At 36.3% G+C, this 18978-nt stretch overlaps 3 protein-coding genes across 4 annotated transcripts; 2 read left to right on the forward strand and 1 right to left on the reverse strand.

Moving 5' to 3' along the window:
• Nucleotides 1–1981: 1981 nt before the first annotated feature.
• Nucleotides 1982–5572, forward strand: LOC125220847 (uncharacterized protein DDB_G0290685-like). Its single transcript, XM_048122982.1, has 3 exons — nucleotides 1982–2160; nucleotides 2253–4507; nucleotides 5288–5572. The coding sequence occupies exon 2, from the start codon at nucleotides 2259–2261 to the stop codon at nucleotides 4482–4484; it is 2226 nt and encodes a 741-aa protein (XP_047978939.1). The 5' UTR covers nucleotides 1982–2160; nucleotides 2253–2258; the 3' UTR covers nucleotides 4485–4507; nucleotides 5288–5572.
• Nucleotides 5573–6033: 461 nt separating this feature from the next.
• On the forward strand, nucleotides 6034–9007 carry LOC125220848 (nucleobase-ascorbate transporter 6-like). Its single transcript, XM_048122983.1, has 14 exons — nucleotides 6034–6187; nucleotides 6268–6365; nucleotides 6444–6620; nucleotides 6691–6791; nucleotides 6860–6935; nucleotides 7008–7067; nucleotides 7154–7329; nucleotides 7406–7502; nucleotides 7583–7669; nucleotides 7760–7818; nucleotides 7916–8007; nucleotides 8161–8238; nucleotides 8445–8605; nucleotides 8679–9007. Exons 1-14 carry the CDS (start codon nucleotides 6034–6036, stop codon nucleotides 8895–8897), a joined length of 1635 nt encoding a protein of 544 aa, XP_047978940.1. The 3' UTR covers nucleotides 8898–9007.
• Nucleotides 9008–11768: 2761 nt separating this feature from the next.
• On the reverse strand, nucleotides 11769–12717 carry LOC125185590 (protein SOB FIVE-LIKE 5-like). Of its 2 annotated transcripts, XM_048082151.1 has the most exons (4): nucleotides 12253–12717; nucleotides 12119–12175; nucleotides 11995–12040; nucleotides 11769–11907 (listed from the first exon to the last, which is right to left on the reverse strand). In XM_048082151.1, exons 1-4 carry the CDS (start codon nucleotides 12589–12591, stop codon nucleotides 11879–11881), a joined length of 471 nt encoding a protein of 156 aa, XP_047938108.1. In that variant the 5' UTR covers nucleotides 12592–12717; the 3' UTR covers nucleotides 11769–11878. The 2 variants fall into 2 exon arrangements, with proteins under 2 accessions (XP_047938108.1, XP_047938109.1); XM_048082152.1 differs by lacking the exon at nucleotides 11995–12040.
• Nucleotides 12718–18978: the final 6261 nt, after the last annotated feature.

The raw sequence follows: 18978 nt of genomic DNA on the forward strand, positions 1-18978 counted from the left end.
GACCATATTGTTCCATCGAAAAGAATCTATGATTAGCTTCTAAATTGGGAGATTTCCCAAACGAATATATCGTACTTTTTGGGTCTTAGGCGAGAGCAGATGTGGCCTTGCCTAGGTCAAAGACCGGATATTGTAAAACCATTCGTTATAATTTTATCTATATGAAGAATTCAAACTCAAGACCTTTGGACGAACTTTTAAGGGATTCGTCTCGTTGCACAATGTAACATGGTGCCATGGCAGGTGTCGGTGAATGGGACGTCGTACCACAAGAGCTGCTTCAAGTGCACCCATGGGGGGTGCACGATTAGCCCGTCGAACTACATAGCGCATGAGGGGCGGCTCTACTGCAAGCACCACCACATTCAACTCATCAAAGAGAAGGGCAACTTGAGCCAGTTAGAAGGAGAGAGCAAGAACACAAGTGGGGTAGTGTAGCTGAAGATCATATCATAGTATTTGAACTTTAATTGGGACCACATTGATTCCATATGTGTTTTGTGTGGCTTGTGTTCTTATTTTTGGTGTTTGAGAATAAAATGGAGATTGAGAAATTCAAAAGAATACAATGTATGCGTGGGTATTGTACTTGATCATTTATACTACCTCTTTCCCAACATGAATCTTGAATGGCGTTACACTAAAGGATACACTATTTTGTTTGGCCTTATCAAAAGATTTTCAAAATGATTCTTGAAGGTACTTATTCTCAAAATTATTTTCTAAAAAGATATCTCAATCAATAATAATTATTATGTACTAATAAATTAAGAACTTATCAATAAAATCTTAACCTTATTATTTAAATTATACACTATAATAATAAATATAATAATACAATCATTATTCTTCAATCAATACTTTACTAAGAAAATCTTTAAATAATTTTAAAATTATTGTATGATATAGTTATAATATAATAATAAAAATTGTACTCTACTTATTATTTTGTCAATTAGTTAAATGAGTTATTATATCAATTACTTGATTGTATTTAATTGATTAATATGAATTCAAAATCCTAACAATTTTTCTTGATATTTTCGTACAAAAGATACGGAATCTATTATGATAAAAATAGTTTTCTTTTTCGTCCCAAGTCTTAACGATATCTATTTATTGTCATTGCCTATTTTTTTATTAATGAAATATATTGAAATTATCATAATAATTAGCATTTCTGTAATCAGAAAAGTGATTATATGTATATATCAATACTTCCGTATATTTTAAATTTAGTGTTTAAATAAACAATAAAATTCAAAATCATTATATTTTTCCAAACATGGCAAAGTGAAGTTATTGGAAATCATATATTGTATACTTGAATCATTTTCTTTGCCAATTATACTTTCTCGTCAAATAAACAAGTCTTTATATTTAGATAAAAACACAAATATTAATAAAAAAATACACTAAAATAAACATTATTCTCCTCCTAAATTCTGTTAAATGCAATAAATAACAAATATGTTCAAAATTTTGTTGACTGTTAATTTTTTGATAAAACTATTAAGCATCATAGGACAAGAAGTTATCAAATTATATAACCTATTTTTTCAGTAAATATAAATAATCAATTTTGGACTTTAGTCTAATACTTAATAAATTGAATTAATGCATAATTATTTTGATTGAATGCGCGCGACTATCACATATTCATCCAACATAAATTAATGTTGGATGAATGTCAAAATCACAATTTTAAACTCGTGTTAAAAACTAGACATAATCAACTACAGGTAAAAGCAAATTCAAAGATTGAGACATATATTGAAAATTAGTTTATATAAAATCCAATTTAGAAGAAGGTGCAAAGTTTGGAATTTAAGTATGAATAAAATAATCTTAAAATTGTTGGTTAGGTCAATACTAAGACGGATCCGGGTGAAGACCCGAGTCCCGAACCATATCCACTTGATAATACTCAATAATGAATTAGTAGAAGTATAAAATTAAACAGCGAGTGTGGTTAAATGGCTTCGTTTTCACCCAAATTCATTAAATCATCATGACCCAAGGGAAAAAACTGAAGGAAATTTGTGGTTGCATGGCATATAAATAGGCAAACAATTTTGTGCTTTGAAAATCGACGGAAAGGAAAGTGGCCAGTGGTTAATACTTTATGGTCACACCAAACTCGCTACAATCCTCATAAAGGTACAAAAGCAAAAGAGGAGTAATTGAGTTTTGATTTGAAGGGTTTTCAATTTCGCGATCCCTTTTTTTCGCATCTGATTTTGAGGTTTCAGACGGTGATGGAAGGAGGAGAGAGAAAGGAGGCGGCGGACTACGTTTCGCTCGGTCAATTACAAGAGCGGTGGCTGCAGAAGCAAGAAGAGACGAAGCGGGAACAAGAGGAGAAGAGAGAGAGGGATGCGTTGGCGATGGAAGGAGGAGAGAGAAAGGAGGCGGCTGCTGCGTTGCCGTCGGACTACGTTTCGCTGGCTCAACTACAAGAGCGGTGGCTGCAGAAGCAAGAAGAGACGAAGCTGAAGCAGAAGCGGGAAGAAGAGGAGAAGAGGGAGAGGGAAGCGTTGGCGCTGAAGCAAAAACAGGAAGGGGAGGGGAGGAGTCGGAATCAGAATCAGAATCAGAATCAGAATCAGAATCAGAGAGGGGGTGCGAAAATTGGGGGCGGGTTTGTGAGGGCGACTGGTGAGATTCAAGAGAAGGGGAAGGAGATAGTCTGTGGTGGGCCCGGCGATGGAGTAGAAATTAATAAGAACATAAGAAAAAAGGGAGGAAGAGGTAAAAACAAGAGGAATTTCAAAGGGGCTGAAAGGGAGAAACTTGGGGCTGAGGCTGAGGTGTTGATTTTGGGTGAGGAAGGTGGAAGTGGCTGCGGGTCTAGCGCGGTTGAGCTGGTAGGGTGTGTGTCTGTGGTTGAGGTTTTGCCAAGAAATGGAGAGGTTGCTCATGTGAATAGAAGTGATTTGAGAGGTAGATTCAATAAAAATGGCAGGGGTAAGGGTTCACTTAGAGTGAATGAGTTGAAGCAGAGTGAAGAGGAGGCTGGTGGTAAGAAGTGTAGTGAGAGTGGGGAAGGGGGTGAGAAAGGTGGAGATGGTGGGAATGAGAGAGGTGGAGATAGAGTAAGAAGGAGTGAGGAAGAAGGGGAGAGAAGGAGAGGCAGTGAGAGGGGGGGAGATAGAAGGAATGGAGGGGAGAGATGGGGTGAGAGAGGTGGAGAGGGAGGGAGTGAGAGAGGTGGAGATAGAGGGAGAAGGAGTGAGGAAGAAAGAGAGCGAAGGAGAGGGAGAGGAGGATGGGGAAGGAAAAATGGAGGCAATCTAGAGAGGAAGATAAACATGTTGAAGGAGTATAGGCCTGTTGTTTCAGAGGGTAACGAAGGTGAACTGAAGTTGCAAAACAAGGCTGATCAGGATGAAATTTCCGAGGTTCCTAGTGGAATAGCTAGTTTAAGAGTTGGAGATGTAAATGAAACTCGGGGGCGGGACAACAGGGCGAAAGAGGATGGAGCTGAAGGGGGAGGCTCAAATGTGGATAAAGTGGCAGTTGAGATTGAGAAGAAGGAGGATCATAAGGTTTTAGCTAGAAAAGGAGAAAACTGGGGGCCTTGGAAGGGGCATCGAGCAATTGGAATCCGGGGGCATGACAGCAAGGAAAAAGAGGGCATAGTTGAAGGGGAACGCTCAAATGGTGAGATAGTGGCAGTGGAGATTGAAAAGAAGGTGGATCATAAGGTTGTATCAAGAAAAGGTGAAAACAGGGGCCATGGGAGGGGATATCGAGAAAATAGAATCTGGGGGCGAGAGAACAAGGCCAAAGAGGATGGAGGCTCAAATGGCGAGGAAGTGGCAGTGGAGATTGATAAGAATGTGGATCATAAGGTTTTACCAAGAAAAGGTGAAAACAGGAGCTATGGGAGGGGATATCGAGAAAATGAAATATCTGAGCGAGAGAACAAGGCCAAAGAGGATGGAGTTGAAGGTGGAGGCTCAAATGGTGAGGAAGTGGCAGTGGAGATTGAGAAGAATGTGGATCATAAGGTTTTACCAAGAAAAGGTGAAAACAGGAGCTATTGGAGGGGATATCGAGAAAATGAGGATGGAGTTGAAGGTGGAGGCTCAAATGGTGAGGAAGTGGCAGTGGAGATTGAGAAGAATGTGGATCATAAGGTTTTACCAAGAAAAGGTGAAAACAGGAGCTATGGGAGGGGATATCGAGAAAATGAAATATCTGAGCGAGAGAACAAGACCAAAGAGGATGGAGTTAAAGTTGGAGGCTCAAATGGTGAGGAAGTGGCAGTGGAGATTGAGAAGAAGGTGGATCATAAGGTTTTACCAAGAAAAGGTGAAAACGGGAGCTTTTGGCATGCGTATCCAGCAAATGCGAACTGGAGGGGAGCTTTTGGGAGGGGAATGAGCCACACGAGGCCGAACATATATGATGACTACAGTATGAAACCGAGAGAGAGAATTCGGGTGTGGGTGAAAAAAGAAGACAAGCTGAATGCATGATGCTACTGAACTTGGATTCTTCGGTAACTCTCTCTGATCACTCATCTCCATTGTGAATAATTCTGTTATCAGTTTACCATTTCTGCTACATCATATGCTAATTGTGCTATTACTGTTGCTATTGCTAGAGCTGATTTTGTGTATTTTGTAGGAGTACGCTTTAGGAATCATGTATAGTCAAGTTAGCTGTGTCAGTGTTTCTAAATAGATGTAAGATGCTGAAATAGTCGAGACAGCTTTTGAATCATATAGTCAAACTTGAGACGAGTTGAACAGCGTTAGCTGTTGAAGAAATGTGATCTATAACCATTCACACTCTGCTTAATTTTGGTTCATCATCAATATCATGTCTCATCTGTTGCATCAAATCTTTAGTTTTCCATGATCTACTAATATTTACTAATTCTGCCAGAATAAATAGTTATGCAATACTAAGTAGTGGTCGTGGATAAGATTCATTTTTCTCACGAGTAAAGTGAAGTGGATGATATTGGTGAATATGGACATTGGAGGTGATGTCTGTTGACAAAGCTCGTTTATTCATAGAGGTTATAACGATTGAATACTTCTTCCACACTCACCAAAAACGTTGTGTTGCACGGTTATCTCATTGAAAAGGAAATGCATATTCTGACTGTCACACGCCTACACTAACTGTGGATATTATAGATTGGTTTGTCATGTAAAACTCATACATTTGCTGTCTATATCTAATAGGAAACAGGAAAAGAGCTTCTCATTTGATTATATCTCAATCTTTTTCATTGAAAACCTCGAATGATGTTTCCCGTGTCTGCTTTCAGCTGTTAGGAGCTTCAGTACATCATGAGGAGTGAGTGAAATACATACCAATCAGAAGAATGACGATTTCTATCTGTGCGACTGTCATAGTTCCAAGCGGGATGGCTACTTTTTGAGGCTGAATCTTCCTTCTATTGTTTCTTAGCACAGTTCGGGGTCCAGTATATTCTTGTAGTCATTTATGCAGTAAATATACATCCCCTTCTTGATGTATTTGGTACATACAATGGTACAGTATTAAATATTCTGAATTCTGATTGTTAAGCTCAAAATTGTCCCTTGATTTACATTAATATGCATTTCTGGTTATGTGAATTCATTATATGTGCGAAATATATCCTGTCAATAACTAATTGACACAAATTATAAACAAAACGTGTTAATAATCGAACTATTCTAACCAAATTGTTTTTTATACTTTTATTTTTTTTTGGAGTTATGCACGGAGAAACGTCTTAATAATCGAGCTGCATTAAAATCAACAATCCACCAACATATGAAACACAATAATCCCATGAAAATTAAATATTTCATGATAGACTACATAAATGCATAGATCATTCATAAACTTGTTATTCATGTCTCCATTGTAACGGTTTCATGTTTAGATTTCCATAAGTATAGAATTCATACCAATTTAAAATTTGTGATAAGTTACATATCATTACAAAGATTCTGCAATCACTTCAAATTCTATATACAAGAAGCTCCTCTCCACCTCTTCCCATTTCCCCTCTCATCTCTAAACATGTCAAACACACCCGCCCCATCCGCCACACCCGCCGCCGCTGCCACCGGCGATCAGCAGCCACCTCCTCCACCTCCGCCTCCGCCTCCGTCCCATCCGCCCCTCGAGCAACTCCCCGGAGTCCAGTTCTGCGTCAACAGCCCACCACCCTTGTGTCAGTTCCCACATCCATTTTTCTCTTTTCTTGATTTTCATGTAAAATAAAATAAAATCATCTTCATTTTGTTCTTGCAGTGGAATCAATCTTGTTGGCATTCCAGCATTACATCCTCTCCCTTGGCTCAACTGTCTTAATCCCAACTTTGTTAGTACCTCAAATGGGTGGAAGTGATGTAAGATCAATCCCATTTTTTACATAAACTTCAACCTTTTTTTCCCATTTTAATCAGCTTACTAATGAACTAATGTAGAAAGACAAGGCAAAGGTGATTCAAACCTTACTATTTGTTTCTGGTGTGAACACTCTGATGCATTCCCTTTTCGGGACGAGGCTGCCTTCAGTCATAGGCGGCTCTTACGCCTTCCTCATCCCCGCGACTTCCATCATCCAGTCCAGGAGATACGCCACGTTGCATCCACCCGAGCTGGTTTGATGCTCTTCCTAATCTCCTAGGTTGTTTTTTTCAATAAATTTTAATTTGTTTGGTATTGTCTCAGAGATTTGTACTAACAATGAGGGGAATCCAAGGTGCTCTGATCATGAGCTCTTGCTTCCAAATGGTATTCGGATTCACTGGCTTGTGGCGTAACGTAACAAGGTATACCGCTCGCTGCTGATACTAGTTTTCCTCCTGTAGAAATAACTTCTCGAATCTCATCTTATTAGGCTGCTTACGCCTATGTCGACCGCACCTCTGGTTACCTTCACGGGTCTCGGGCTCTACTATCTTGGCTTCCCACAGGTAAACTTACTTACTAGTACTATTTTTTTTATCATGCTTACTAAACATATTATGTATTAACATTGTTTGTAGATAGCTAAATGCTTTGAAGTAGGCATACCAGAGCTTGTCTTAATCCTTGTTATCTCTCAGGTAATGAATTCACTACACAAGCATGAAAAATATGTGATACTATAATATAACACATGAGTACTAAAAATGGTACTTGTTTTCAGCAGATTCTCCCAAAATACATAAAGCTCAAGAGGCCAGTTTTGGACAGATACTCTCTGCTCATATCCCTTGCATTCGTGTGGATCTACGCGGAGATCCTAACATTAAGCGGCGCATTCAACAAGACGAAGCAATCTAGCTGTCGCACTGATGGCTCCGGCCTCATTAGCTCCGCGCCTTGGTAGCTTGGATCATCTTTTGTTTTCCAACCGCGCCATTAATGGTTTGTACATGAGGCCGTAGTTTGAATTTCGCAGGTTTTACGCGCCATTTCCGTTTCAGTGGGGGCCTCCAACTTTCAACGGCGGAGAGACATTTGCAGCGATGATCGCTTCGTTTGTAGCTCTGACTGAGGTCTTAAAACACTCTCTTTGCATCCCTACATACTTATATTTTTCGCGACGTTTCTCTTCATATTTTTCTTGTCGCTGCAGTCGACTGGCTCGTTCGTTGCAGCAGCCAGGTACGGGAGTGCAACGCCTGTACCACCTTCAGTGATCAGCCGAGGCGTCGGCTGGCTGGTCAGCTATATATATATATATATGTGTGTTTGTTTCATTCATGAAAAAACTCAACATTTTGCTTAATGTGTGTGTGTGTGTGTGTTTTAGGGGATTGGAACTCTGCTCAATGCCTTATTTGGAAGCATCACTTGCTCTACAGTATCAGTGTAACAAAAAACATATACATAAATTTATTAAACATATGTATAAATTTTAACTATTTCAACATATGTATAATTGAAGGCATGTGCTATACATATGCAGGGAAAATGTTGGCCTTTTAGCCCTCACAAAAGCAGGGAGCAGAAGAATCATTCAATATTCATCCCTCTTCATGATCTTCTTCTCGATTTTCGGTAATTATCCCACATCGACTTGGTGAAATCAGAATAAGATCTATTAAGGGCGGATTCTAATGCAGTAGTATATCTAAGATCTAAGTCGATGAGAATTTGTTAATCTGGACTACGGGTCCAATTCTAATCGAACGTGACATTGTTCTATCGCAGGGAAATTTGGCGCTGTCTTCGCATCAATGCCCCTACCAATCATCGCAGCATCCTACTGCATCTTCCTAGGCTATGTTTGTAAGTAGATTTCTTTACCATCCGTTAAAAAGCATTAGTGGATTCAAAACATAATTTTGTCGAGATTCGTTGAGTGAAAACAGTTTATACTAGTAATATTGACGCGACAATATTTTCTCTACTTTTTTATCTCTCGTTTTATTATTATAAATTTGCAATCAAAGATAACGCACTCGAAAAAAACATTTATTCGTGCATGAATGCAGCATCTGCAGGGTTAGGTTATCTCCAGTTCTGCAACCTCAACAGTTTCCGAACAAAACTGATACTCGGATTCTCCTTCTTCGTTGGAATCTCACTGCCGCAGTATTTCAGAGAGAATCACGCGACCACGGGCACTGGCCCCCTCCACACCCCTGCACGATGGGTACGTGCTATAACAGAGTTTTTATTTTTTTTTAGAAAACAAGAAAATATCTCTTAATACAATTTATGTGCAGTTCAATGACATGATCTCTGTGATGCTGATGTCCCATGCGACCGTGGCCGGGTTGGTGGCGCTTGTGCTCGACTGCAGCCTCGAGCGTAGCTCTGAGCAGGCGAGGAAAGACAACGGTTCGTTCTGGTGGGATAAGTTTGTTCAGTATGCCAAAGATGTTAGGAATAATGAGTTCTATAAGCTGCCTGGCAAACTCAATTCATGCTTCCCATCTTTCTAACTTTTGTTGATGGTTTGTTTAGTCTTTAGATGTTTTTCTAACTTGTCATCCTTAGTTTAGCATAGTTAATACTCTTTCTGTCCTCAATAAACTGTCACATTTTGACTCAATCGATGGAAATATATTGGTTGAATTTCCATCACACTTTTACAGTATCAGTTTCAAAATGAAATGTGAGCGAAATAATTTGATGGAATATGAGGTCTACTTATTATTTTTTTGATAAATTGCACCTTATTTTGTATGGTTTGAATTATCACTATTGTTAGTGGACTTCGCTTGCTGAAATCTGGGTTTTGAGCATTATTATAAAAATCGAAAAAAGTTAAAGGTGTCTATCATTTGATAATTTAGTAGGTGTGCCAAAATGTAGGTCACGTGCGTGCATGAATTTATTCAATAATTGTTGCACTAAGTGTTAGAGAAAACAATAATTGGGGTAATCACCATGGCCAAATTCTTGTTTGTTTATTATGCTTTGGACAAATACATCGATCAACATTTGGCCAAAAATTTGACTAATGAAAGCAGTCATGCACTAAAAAGACTTACCAATTAATTATTTATATGGCATATTTAATTTAACACGATTGGCCCAATTTTGGAACCTAAAATATATGAACATTATCCCTGTACTACAATTATATTCATCATTGAGTTTGAAATAACCACAAATTCACTAGACTAGTATTATTACTATTTGTTTGTACAAGAGAGAATGATTTTGTACTCCCTCATTCCATCATATATGACACATTAATGTACAAGTGTACAACTAATTATTGAGTTTCTACATGTGAGAATGATTGTTCTATCTTCTTCTGTTATTTATAACACATTTTTTTTTTCAGACATGACTATTTTAAAAAGTTAATATAGTTATGTGACTGTTTGAGTAATAAATAGTACTCCCTCCACCCCACTTTAGAGCATCCGCAGTGGTCGGCTAGCGACCGGCTAGCCGATTCGTCGCGCTGGCCGATCGGCTAGCCGAACCATTGAGTCGGCCAGCGCGAAATCGGCGAGCCGATCGGCGTGGGCTGGCCGATGCGCTGGCCGCCATTGTGGCGGCCCGATCGGCCAGCGCCGAATTTTTTTTTTTTTTTAATTCTTTTTAAAAAAAAAATTTAATTCTTTTTTTAAATATTTGAAAAACTATATAAACGCGATTTTCTCTGTCTCTAAATTTCTGTATAAGAGCAACATCTAGCGATGGACAACAACAACTAGCCCAATTTCTGTACAGCGAGACCCCCGTTCGGCTAGCGGCAAACTATAACAGATTCAAGGTGGCTCGTGTGTGGAAGCCCGGATTTTTTTTATTATGTTATTTTTATGATTTTTTTAGTTAATGTACTTTTTTTTTAGTTTAAATAAAATTAATGAATTTTCCCGTATATGTCTCGTAAATTTAATTCCGTATTTTAATCGTAATTTTAATTCCGTAAATGTAGTATATTTTGAATTATTTTTATTGCGGCCGGCCTATGGGTCGGCCTAAATCTGATGTGGCGTGTAGATTTTTCAGTGTTGGCCGACGTGGCACAGGGAGAGAATGGTCTGGCCTATGGTTGGCCTATTGTTGGCCTAAGCACCATTGCGGATGCTCTCGGTTTATCATTTTAGGGTGTCCCATTTTAGTAGTCCCAGTTGGAATATTCCATAAATGGTAGTAGACCCCACATTCCACTAACATATTTCCACTCACATTTTATTATAAAACTAATATAAAAAAGTAGGACCCACATTCCACTGTCTTTTTTCACCCACTTTTCTTTACATTTCTTAAAACCCGTGTCGAACTCAACCGGGACTCCTAAAGTAAGACGGAGGAAGTAAATATTTTATATTATATGACTCTCTGAAAAAGAATCCATGTGATGAATAATGGAAATGAGAGAGTATATATTACCCCACATGGACAAAAATCTATACAAATCATAATAAATCTTTATCTAGTAGTATATTCTAATTCTATAGGATTATTAAATTTTATTACACCCCTATGATATTATTCTCAATTATTAGAAGTACCATGTAGTGAGATATTGAGAAGACTATACATAGATGTGATCTCTTGTCCCTTTCTCAAAATCTCTATCAATTTTTTCTTCAAGATATGGACTTAAAATTCTGAAGTATGGCAACCCTTCATCACATGATTTAAAAGGAAGACCCCTCTCCCTCCATTAATTTTTCACTCTTCTTATGCAATTAATTCGCCTCATAATTCAGTAATATGTCTCGCATATTACTCGCCCCGTGTGGGTGAACCGTGAACGTGACATAAACGCACACACCGTGTTGCTGTCATTAAGTGGTGAGATGTCATTTTCGGACATTGGTGTAAAGAAAAAAAATGTGGAGAGTTATAACAAGTTTTTTTCATCAAAAAAGCAATTTTGTCCCCCTTTTTAATGTTGGGGGAAAGCAAGATTTGTTCAGCCTAAATTTGTTCTTGGCTATTCTCTTTGTAGAAATTTAGCTTGCTGATTATTTTTCTTATCTTTATCTTCATTATTTTTGTATCTATTAATTTGTCGTCGTGCCCTTTTCATAATTGAGATGTGCTCACACGAGTGCTCAAACAATGTAGCCTACTTTTAAAATAATAAAAAAAAGTAAAGAAAATCAATATGTTGTGTGGAAAAATATCACCTTAGATTTTTAGATGTTTCATTTTCTGTAAAAACAAAGAGACTTAATTATTATGTGTAAATTGTAATGCGTGTGCAAGTCTTGAAACTAATGGAACAATTTTTGTTACAATTTTTTTTCCTAATTTTTTTACATTAATGAGAGCTAGTTGTTTCCTGCTGCATGGACAGGAAATAGTAACCATGTAGAAATTAATTCTATTAAAAGAAAAAATAGAAAAGGAGAGCTAGAACATAGCCTGTTTATTTGAATTGATTTCTTGAGACATTGAAGCACAGAATAGACATGGAGAGAGAGGAAAGAAAAAAATCATGGCTTCTTAGTTACTGCCTTTTTCTTCCCAGCAAACTGCCTGCAAATATGCACAAGCCAAAATCAGACTAACAAAATTCATGTCACAAAAAAAAAAAAAAAAAAAAAAATCAATCCAAATTCCCACCTGAGGATTTGAAGAATACCATCTTAGTTTTTGGCATTCTCTCTTCCTAAACATTGTAAAAAAGCAATCTTTACAAACAAGTGAAAAAAGAGGGAAGAAAAAAAAGAAGTAACAAACAAAGCACCTCAAATTGGGCTGTGGAAAATGAGTGATGTTGATTTTCAGGTGGAACTGCATTGCCCTGAAATTAATCAAATGGAAAATTAAAATTTTGGGCTTAAATAAAAAAAATGATACATAAAAAGATGTTGGACTTGCCTGCAAGAAAGGGGAGCTAGCAGTGTCATCAAGGCAGAAGCTATGTTGCTGCAGCTTCTTGCTCTTCTTCTCTTTTGTCTTGCTTTTCTGCTTCCTTTCCGGCTGAGGCGGAGGAGGACCGTGTAAATGAGGAGGCCCGGACGAGGCATCCGAGACCATTGAAAGGTCCTCATCAGCTTCTTGATCATGATCATGGTCATGCACATAATTGGCTCCTTTGCCTTGGTAGTCTTGTTGTGTGTAGTGTGTGTACGGATTTGTCGAGCTGGAGAGATGATCCAAGTACGTAGTCCACCCGGATTCGCAGCCGCTGCTGCACTCAGAAGTGGATGTGTTCATTATTCCTCTAGTGATTGCTTTGTGAAGATGTGTTGATGGATGTATGTGTGAGATGGAATATTATATATAATGTGTCTTTATATAATGATAGGAATTGTGTGAGACCAAATAAACTCAAAATCTCAAATCCCTTGACTATATTTCTGGTTGGCTCTATCCCTTTGCCTTAATTTTATACATATGTTGCTGTAGGAATCAAACTTGCCAGTTGTCTAGTCTACTTTGGTGTTTTGTTTTGGGAGATGTGAGAGAGAGAGAGAGAGAGAGAGAGAGAGAGGTCCATGGACAATGATAGTGTATGGAAGAGCAAAATTATAACTTGGAGTAAAAAAAAGTTAACTGATATCAAAAGAGATGTAGAATTCAAACTCAAACGTTTGCAATCATGTATATTTAGTGTTTTTGAGTGAAAACAGGTGAATCTATTGCAATAGAATGTGTTGTGCTATTTACATGTCAAAAAAAGAAAAAAAGAAAAAATATGCATATGGCTGATAACATCAAGTCACATGTATATACATCATGACAACCATGAATTCTTGAAATCAATCAAAAGGAAGGAACAAACCAAGAAACGTGCAATCTTAATTGTCAAGCCTAATCAAGACATCATTAATTTCAAGTTTTCCAGTCATGATCATGTTATTTTTTGTTGAGTTCTTGAAATGTGTAACATATATACATGCTTGATTGGAACAGTTGAATTAGGCCAGCAGAGATGGGAACAGTAGTGTATGATTGATGCTATATATTTAGGCCCATTCATGTGCCTCTGGTGACAAACACAGACACATACTAGTACTACAAAACACACACACTCGAAAACCTAATTGTGACACCGATGAGGGGCTAATCTTGGATTAGGGCATGCAAGTTGTGTTGAGGGGCTGAGGAGAGGGGAAAACACCTCAAAAAGAGGAAACAAGCATAGGTGAGTGTGTGTGGTGTGGAGGAAAAGGTGGTGTTTGTAATGTGGCTAAGCGCGAGTACAGGTGCAATTCGATCGTTGCAGCAAGAAGTGGTCCTTTCACCCCTTTGCACATGCTGTTGCAAAGCCATGGACAAAGTTTAGAGGCTCATTTTCTTCCAATCATGGCCTTGGGTTTCATCTCTTGCCATGCCTTGATATGGCAAAACAAAAATCCAGTTCACACTTAATTTGAGATCATGTATGGATTGGTTTGAATTGGCCATGTGATTTAGTTTTAACTATTTGAGATGATCATGATTCATGTGTAGGTAAATTTTTTGAAATAGTTAATCCATTTCTTGGCTGTCATCTTCCCTGAAATTTGTCAAGTATGGGCTTTTCTATGCATAAGTTATAGTAGTACTGTACTATTTAATTAGCTTATCGTATTCATATGGTCCCTTTTGCAAATGTCAATTTGTCAAAGATGGCATTGGAAATCACCTTTGTTGAAGAAAAAAAAATCTTGAGTTTGCTATAGGACAGTTTAACCATCTCTTTCAGTGATGGAGTAGGTTTTAAGATCTTGGAAGTAAATGTCCTTTTTATATCATTAAATATTCTGTACACATGATTTTATATATTTACAATTTGTAATGATTTAGAAGTGTTTCAATAATCTTGCCACCTTTTAATTTGCCGTTGTAAAATATTAATAATATTAATACTCCTAGCTATTACAACATTTTGAAAGAAAGGCTATGAATTATTGCAAATCGTACAATTAGAAAAATAATTGAAATCGTGTATATAGCACTCAAATGAATCATATGGTACCGACGCATTTGTCAATATGTGTGTGTTAATAATAATAATAACAACAACAACAACAATAATAATAATAATAATAATAATAATAATAATAATAATAATAATAATAATAATAATAATAATAATAATAATACACCTATAGTACACCTATAGTGTAGTAAATCATTGGGGATTGATGAATACTGATTTTATGAAAAAAAGATTAAGTAATTATTAAGTTTTCAATTATGGACGAAATTGAAAAGGTGAAATGTGGACTAAAATAGAAGTTTCAGCTTCAATGGTCCCTTCCAAATTCAAGAGTCTAAAGAACAGACAGAATCATTTTTAAAATTTTCATAAGAATATGACATTTTTTACCATATTTTTCCTGAAAGTTTTTTTTACCATATTTTTCATTGCTATATTAAATAGCGAATAAAACTACCGTTTCACATCAATTGTGTCTACTTGTGTCTCTCCAAATTATGTAACACAAGTCTTCCCCAAGTATATCCATAATCAATTGGGCCTCTCATATTTTAGAAATTATAAGTTCTTGAATACTAATATGTCCCAAAAATCATGTATATATCTAATTTATCAAATTTGTTAAACATAATATCCTTATTTAATTGACGGCTTAGTAATGAAGTTTTATACACATAGTTTTAAAAAACAAATAATTATATGTATCGATTCGGTTCAGTTCGTTTCGATTATATATCTTGTCCATGTGCCCTTCCTTAAGATGGTACAATTACAACCAATCTTGACAACTTTTGTGGTCACACTCATGTGAGAGGTTGCATGTTTAACATGATATTAATGGGATTTTAGGTGACAATTTTAATATGTTGGCAAATAATAAAAGGTATAGGTCTTAACAGCTCAACACATACAAGTATTAAATACCAAAGCCTCACTTGATCCTAATTTGTCACAATCAATCATAGTCTAATTTCTGTAACTTAAAAGTGATGTTAAGAGGCAGGTCCAACTTCCTTATCCCAATTTAGGTATTTCTAAGTCTTGTCAATGTGACTAAATAGCATTTCAATTCATTGAATGAGACTCAAATATGTTTGTAAACTTAGTGTCAAATCTCTAATAATAATTGGAATGATACTCCCAAAAAAACCTACTATTCTTGCACAGCTTGCATGGTACTTTTGTTTAAATTTAGATTAAGCACATAATAATTTTTAAGCATAGACATACATGGGAGCATTAGGATGCCACCATAGTTAGAGTGACAACGTACCACTAACCTCATGCTGCCACGTAGCACGCTATACAACAATATTAGGGGCTTATCCAGCAATATCACAGTAAGCGTTTTAGATGGATTTCTACAGATTGTTTGATAGTACTACGTGGATTGTTGTGTAGAGGGCCGAGTATTGTTGTATAGGCTATAATGCAACATAAAGGTATAAAAAAACAATATGTATATATACTGCAACAGAAACATTCTATACTTATACAACAATACTCAACAATCTACATAGCAATCCACATATTACTATCATGCAATCTGTAAACGCATACTAAATGAATATTGCTGGATATGCCTATAATATTATTGGATAGCGTGCCATGTGGCAGCACGAGATTGGTGGTACGTTGTCATTTTAAAAAGGGTTGTCATCTTAACATAATCCTAAACTTACATTTATATAATTGAAAATAGCAATGAGGTTTTGAAATTCTTTTCTTCATGGAAATATAACTAGTTACGTCTTTAAATCCAGGGTTGACTGTTTACTTTCTTTGAGGATTTTGTATATATCAATCTTTCTTAGCCGTCATCTTCTTTAGGTTAGTTGAAATCATTTGCCTATTTTTAAAATCCTAATAATTCATAGCTTTTCACTTCCCCTTTTAAAATAAAAAAGATCAGTCTTTCTCATGCAGCTAATTATGTTATAACACTGTCCGTATTCATAAAAGAAGTGATAGAGATTCCTCGAAGTAATTTAATGCCATCTTCTCACGATTTGTTAATTTTAAGGTGGGCTATAGATTTCTCTTTCAAGTCACATTTCGTCAATCATTCAACTAATACAACTATTGGTATATTTGTGATGTCATATAAATAGTAAAATGTGAAGTAGTAACATAAAATTTCATATGGAATTTCAACTAGCTAGCTAGTCTCCGAGCTAGAAGTATTGTGTAGGAGGGCCCGATTAATAATACTATCTTCGTACAATTTTCTTTTCAGCAATGGTCGATATATAGTATTTAATTTAAAATTGATCAAATCTGAGAAAATAGAGAAAATAAGTAGTTGAAATATTGTTTGGAATACCTCATTAGAAAGTATAACTTACCGTAAATAGAAATGATCATGCCAACGACTTCAAATAATAAAAGGGAGTGTTGAACATTGCATTTCACAAGACTGAGTTATGCACCAAAGCAAAGAAGAATAAAGAGAACTTAGAAAAAAAGTAATCTTTGAAAAAATGAACTAAATTGAGATGATGAAAACAAGTCATTCTTTGGAGACTTGAGTTCTTGATTAAGGTGTGGTCCCCAGATTTTCCTTCTGTGCAGAAGAGCTACATGACGAGTTTCTCAAAGTTAGAAGTTGGTCAGGAAGTAGCCGAAGAACCAATACATCGCTTGTCGAACGATACAAATTAAGGTGACCCTCATTTTGCTTCTATTGTCCCCTAATGTGTGATGTTTCTGTGTTTTCTTTCGGTCTTTGGTGATTGGATAGTTGACTGGTTATTTTCCTTCCTACCTTTAGTGTTAATAGTATGTGTTTCTCTTTTGCTTTTCGTTTGTTGTTGGTTATTGGCTATCCATGTATCTAGTTTAAGCGTCATATTCCAACGATTTTTTGTATTTTTTTCTTTTTAGTTGCCTTAAACTTATATAGTTGTTCCTCGCCGATTCGAGCCTTTCATCTAATATAAAAAGTAAGAAGAGAGATACCAAAAACTTCTTATTTTGGTGAACTATATAGTAGACATCCCAATCCGGCTTCTATGATTCACTAGAAAGTCTCTTAAACTCTTAGATTCGTTCCTATGTAACAAAATCATTAGACATTATTGATCATTTTGTGTTACTCAAATTATAATTTCCAAATTAGCTATAACACAAGGCTCGAGTATAATTAACTTAAATTGGTAATAATACTGTCCAACTTTATGCCTCCAAATTCTAGACCACAAGTCCACGACCACTTTAATTAATTAGGAGTACAATGTGAAAAATAACATCACCTAATAACATAGAAAATTCCAAATGATAGTATCAATAATTCAAAGGAAGGCATCTAAATGTTACAAAGTGGACCTAACACAAAACATATCACATAATAGGGACTATCTTTCTCCCAGTGACAACCAATGTACATCCATATTAACATTAATTTCCTTTAGTTTTTTCTTAAAACAAAAAGAAAAAGAAAAAGAAAAAGAAAAGGTAAATGTGTTGTGTGTGTGTGTATTTGAGAAAGAGGTATATTCAAGTTTTGAGCTTTGATCCATGTAATTTTTAAGCTAGCAATTATACTTAAATTCAATTTTAGTTCCATTTTCCACATATTTGAAGTGGTTCACTCATCTTGACTATTAGAAATGGGCCACTCACCCCTTAAAAGGCCTCATAAGGGGGAGGGTTATCCACACTTATATAGATTAGATTGGATCATCACCAAGCCGATGTGGGACAAGATATTTGATTTTTAACACGCCCCCTCACGTGTGGGCCGGAATGAGACATCGGACTTCCATCACGTGGGTAGGCAAGAGAAGAGATAAAGAAATAAATCCATCATCGACTTGGGCCCGCTCACGATACCATATTAGAAATGGGCCACTCACCCCTTAAAAGGCCTCATAAGGGGGAGGGTTATCCACACTTATATAGATTAGATTGGATCATCACCAAGCCGAGGGACAAGATATTTGATTTTTAACATTGACCTTAGCTTAATTTGTAGATCGAGATATGGAAATAGACCGGGCTGGGCCGGGCTAGGTTGGCTTTGATTTGGGAGGCCTAGACCTATCCTGCAGATAGATTAATTATTATTAATCTGTTTAGCTACTAGTTTATTCTTCAAATTAAATACTCAATCATATATACCATTTATCAAATTTTCATATTATTCAAAGTAAACCCTCTCTAAAATATGATTTGGTCTATTGTTTAAAGTTAGTATCCTATTTTTTACAAAATTTCCTAGCCTATGAGCCTTTCATCTATCATGCATGAACATTTTGTTTGGGGATTGAACTTTTTCACGTTTTGCACGTTTAATTTGCTAAGATTATGCACTTGTGTTTCATTTAATTTATTTTCATTATTAACATGCTTGATTTAGTTCTAGGTATTTTGGGAAGCTAAATAAGGTTGTTGTTTTTTTCATAGAACATCGACATCTCCCTATATATGTTCTACATTGACTTCGTTAAATTAAAACCTCTTCCTCCCTAATATAGTTTGTTAGATATGTTAGTTATAGTTATAGAAATACAGTTGTTGTTTCATTCCTAGCTGTTGCTCATAATCTAAAAGGTAGGAGAAGCAAGATTTCATTCCATCATTTCCTCAAGAAAAAAAAATAGATTTCATTTCAGTATCAATAATTGTAGTTATGATGGTAATGATGTGTATAATTCGAGTTGTAGTGTTTGGAGAGA

Source organism: Salvia hispanica, chromosome 4 (assembly GCF_023119035.1).
Source record: "Salvia hispanica cultivar TCC Black 2014 chromosome 4, UniMelb_Shisp_WGS_1.0, whole genome shotgun sequence".
NCBI classification, from domain to species: domain Eukaryota; kingdom Viridiplantae; phylum Streptophyta; class Magnoliopsida; order Lamiales; family Lamiaceae; genus Salvia; species Salvia hispanica.

Bases quoted from the DNA above. Each gene is read 5' to 3' on its own strand.
- LOC125220847 (XM_048122982.1), top strand. From the start codon at position 2,259: ATGGAAGGAGGAGAGAGAAAGGAGGCGGCGGACTACGTTTCGCTCGGT.
- LOC125220848 (XM_048122983.1), top strand. From the start codon at position 6,034: ATGTCAAACACACCCGCCCCATCCGCCACACCCGCCGCCGCTGCCACC. The intron at 6,188-6,267 runs GTCAGTTCCCAC...TTGTTCTTGCAG, and splicing joins CAACAGCCCACCACCCTTGT to TGGAATCAATCTTGTTGGCA. The intron at 7,068-7,153 runs GTAATGAATTCA...TGTTTTCAGCAG, and splicing joins TAATCCTTGTTATCTCTCAG to ATTCTCCCAAAATACATAAA.
- LOC125185590 (XM_048082151.1), bottom strand. From the start codon at position 12,591: ATGAACACATCCACTTCTGAGTGCAGCAGCGGCTGCGAATCCGGGTGG. The intron at 12,176-12,252 runs GCAAGTCCAACA...GATTAATTTCAG, and splicing joins CTAGCTCCCCTTTCTTGCAG to GGCAATGCAGTTCCACCTGA. The intron at 11,908-11,994 runs GTGGGAATTTGG...GCATATTTGCAG, and splicing joins GGTATTCTTCAAATCCTCAG to GCAGTTTGCTGGGAAGAAAA.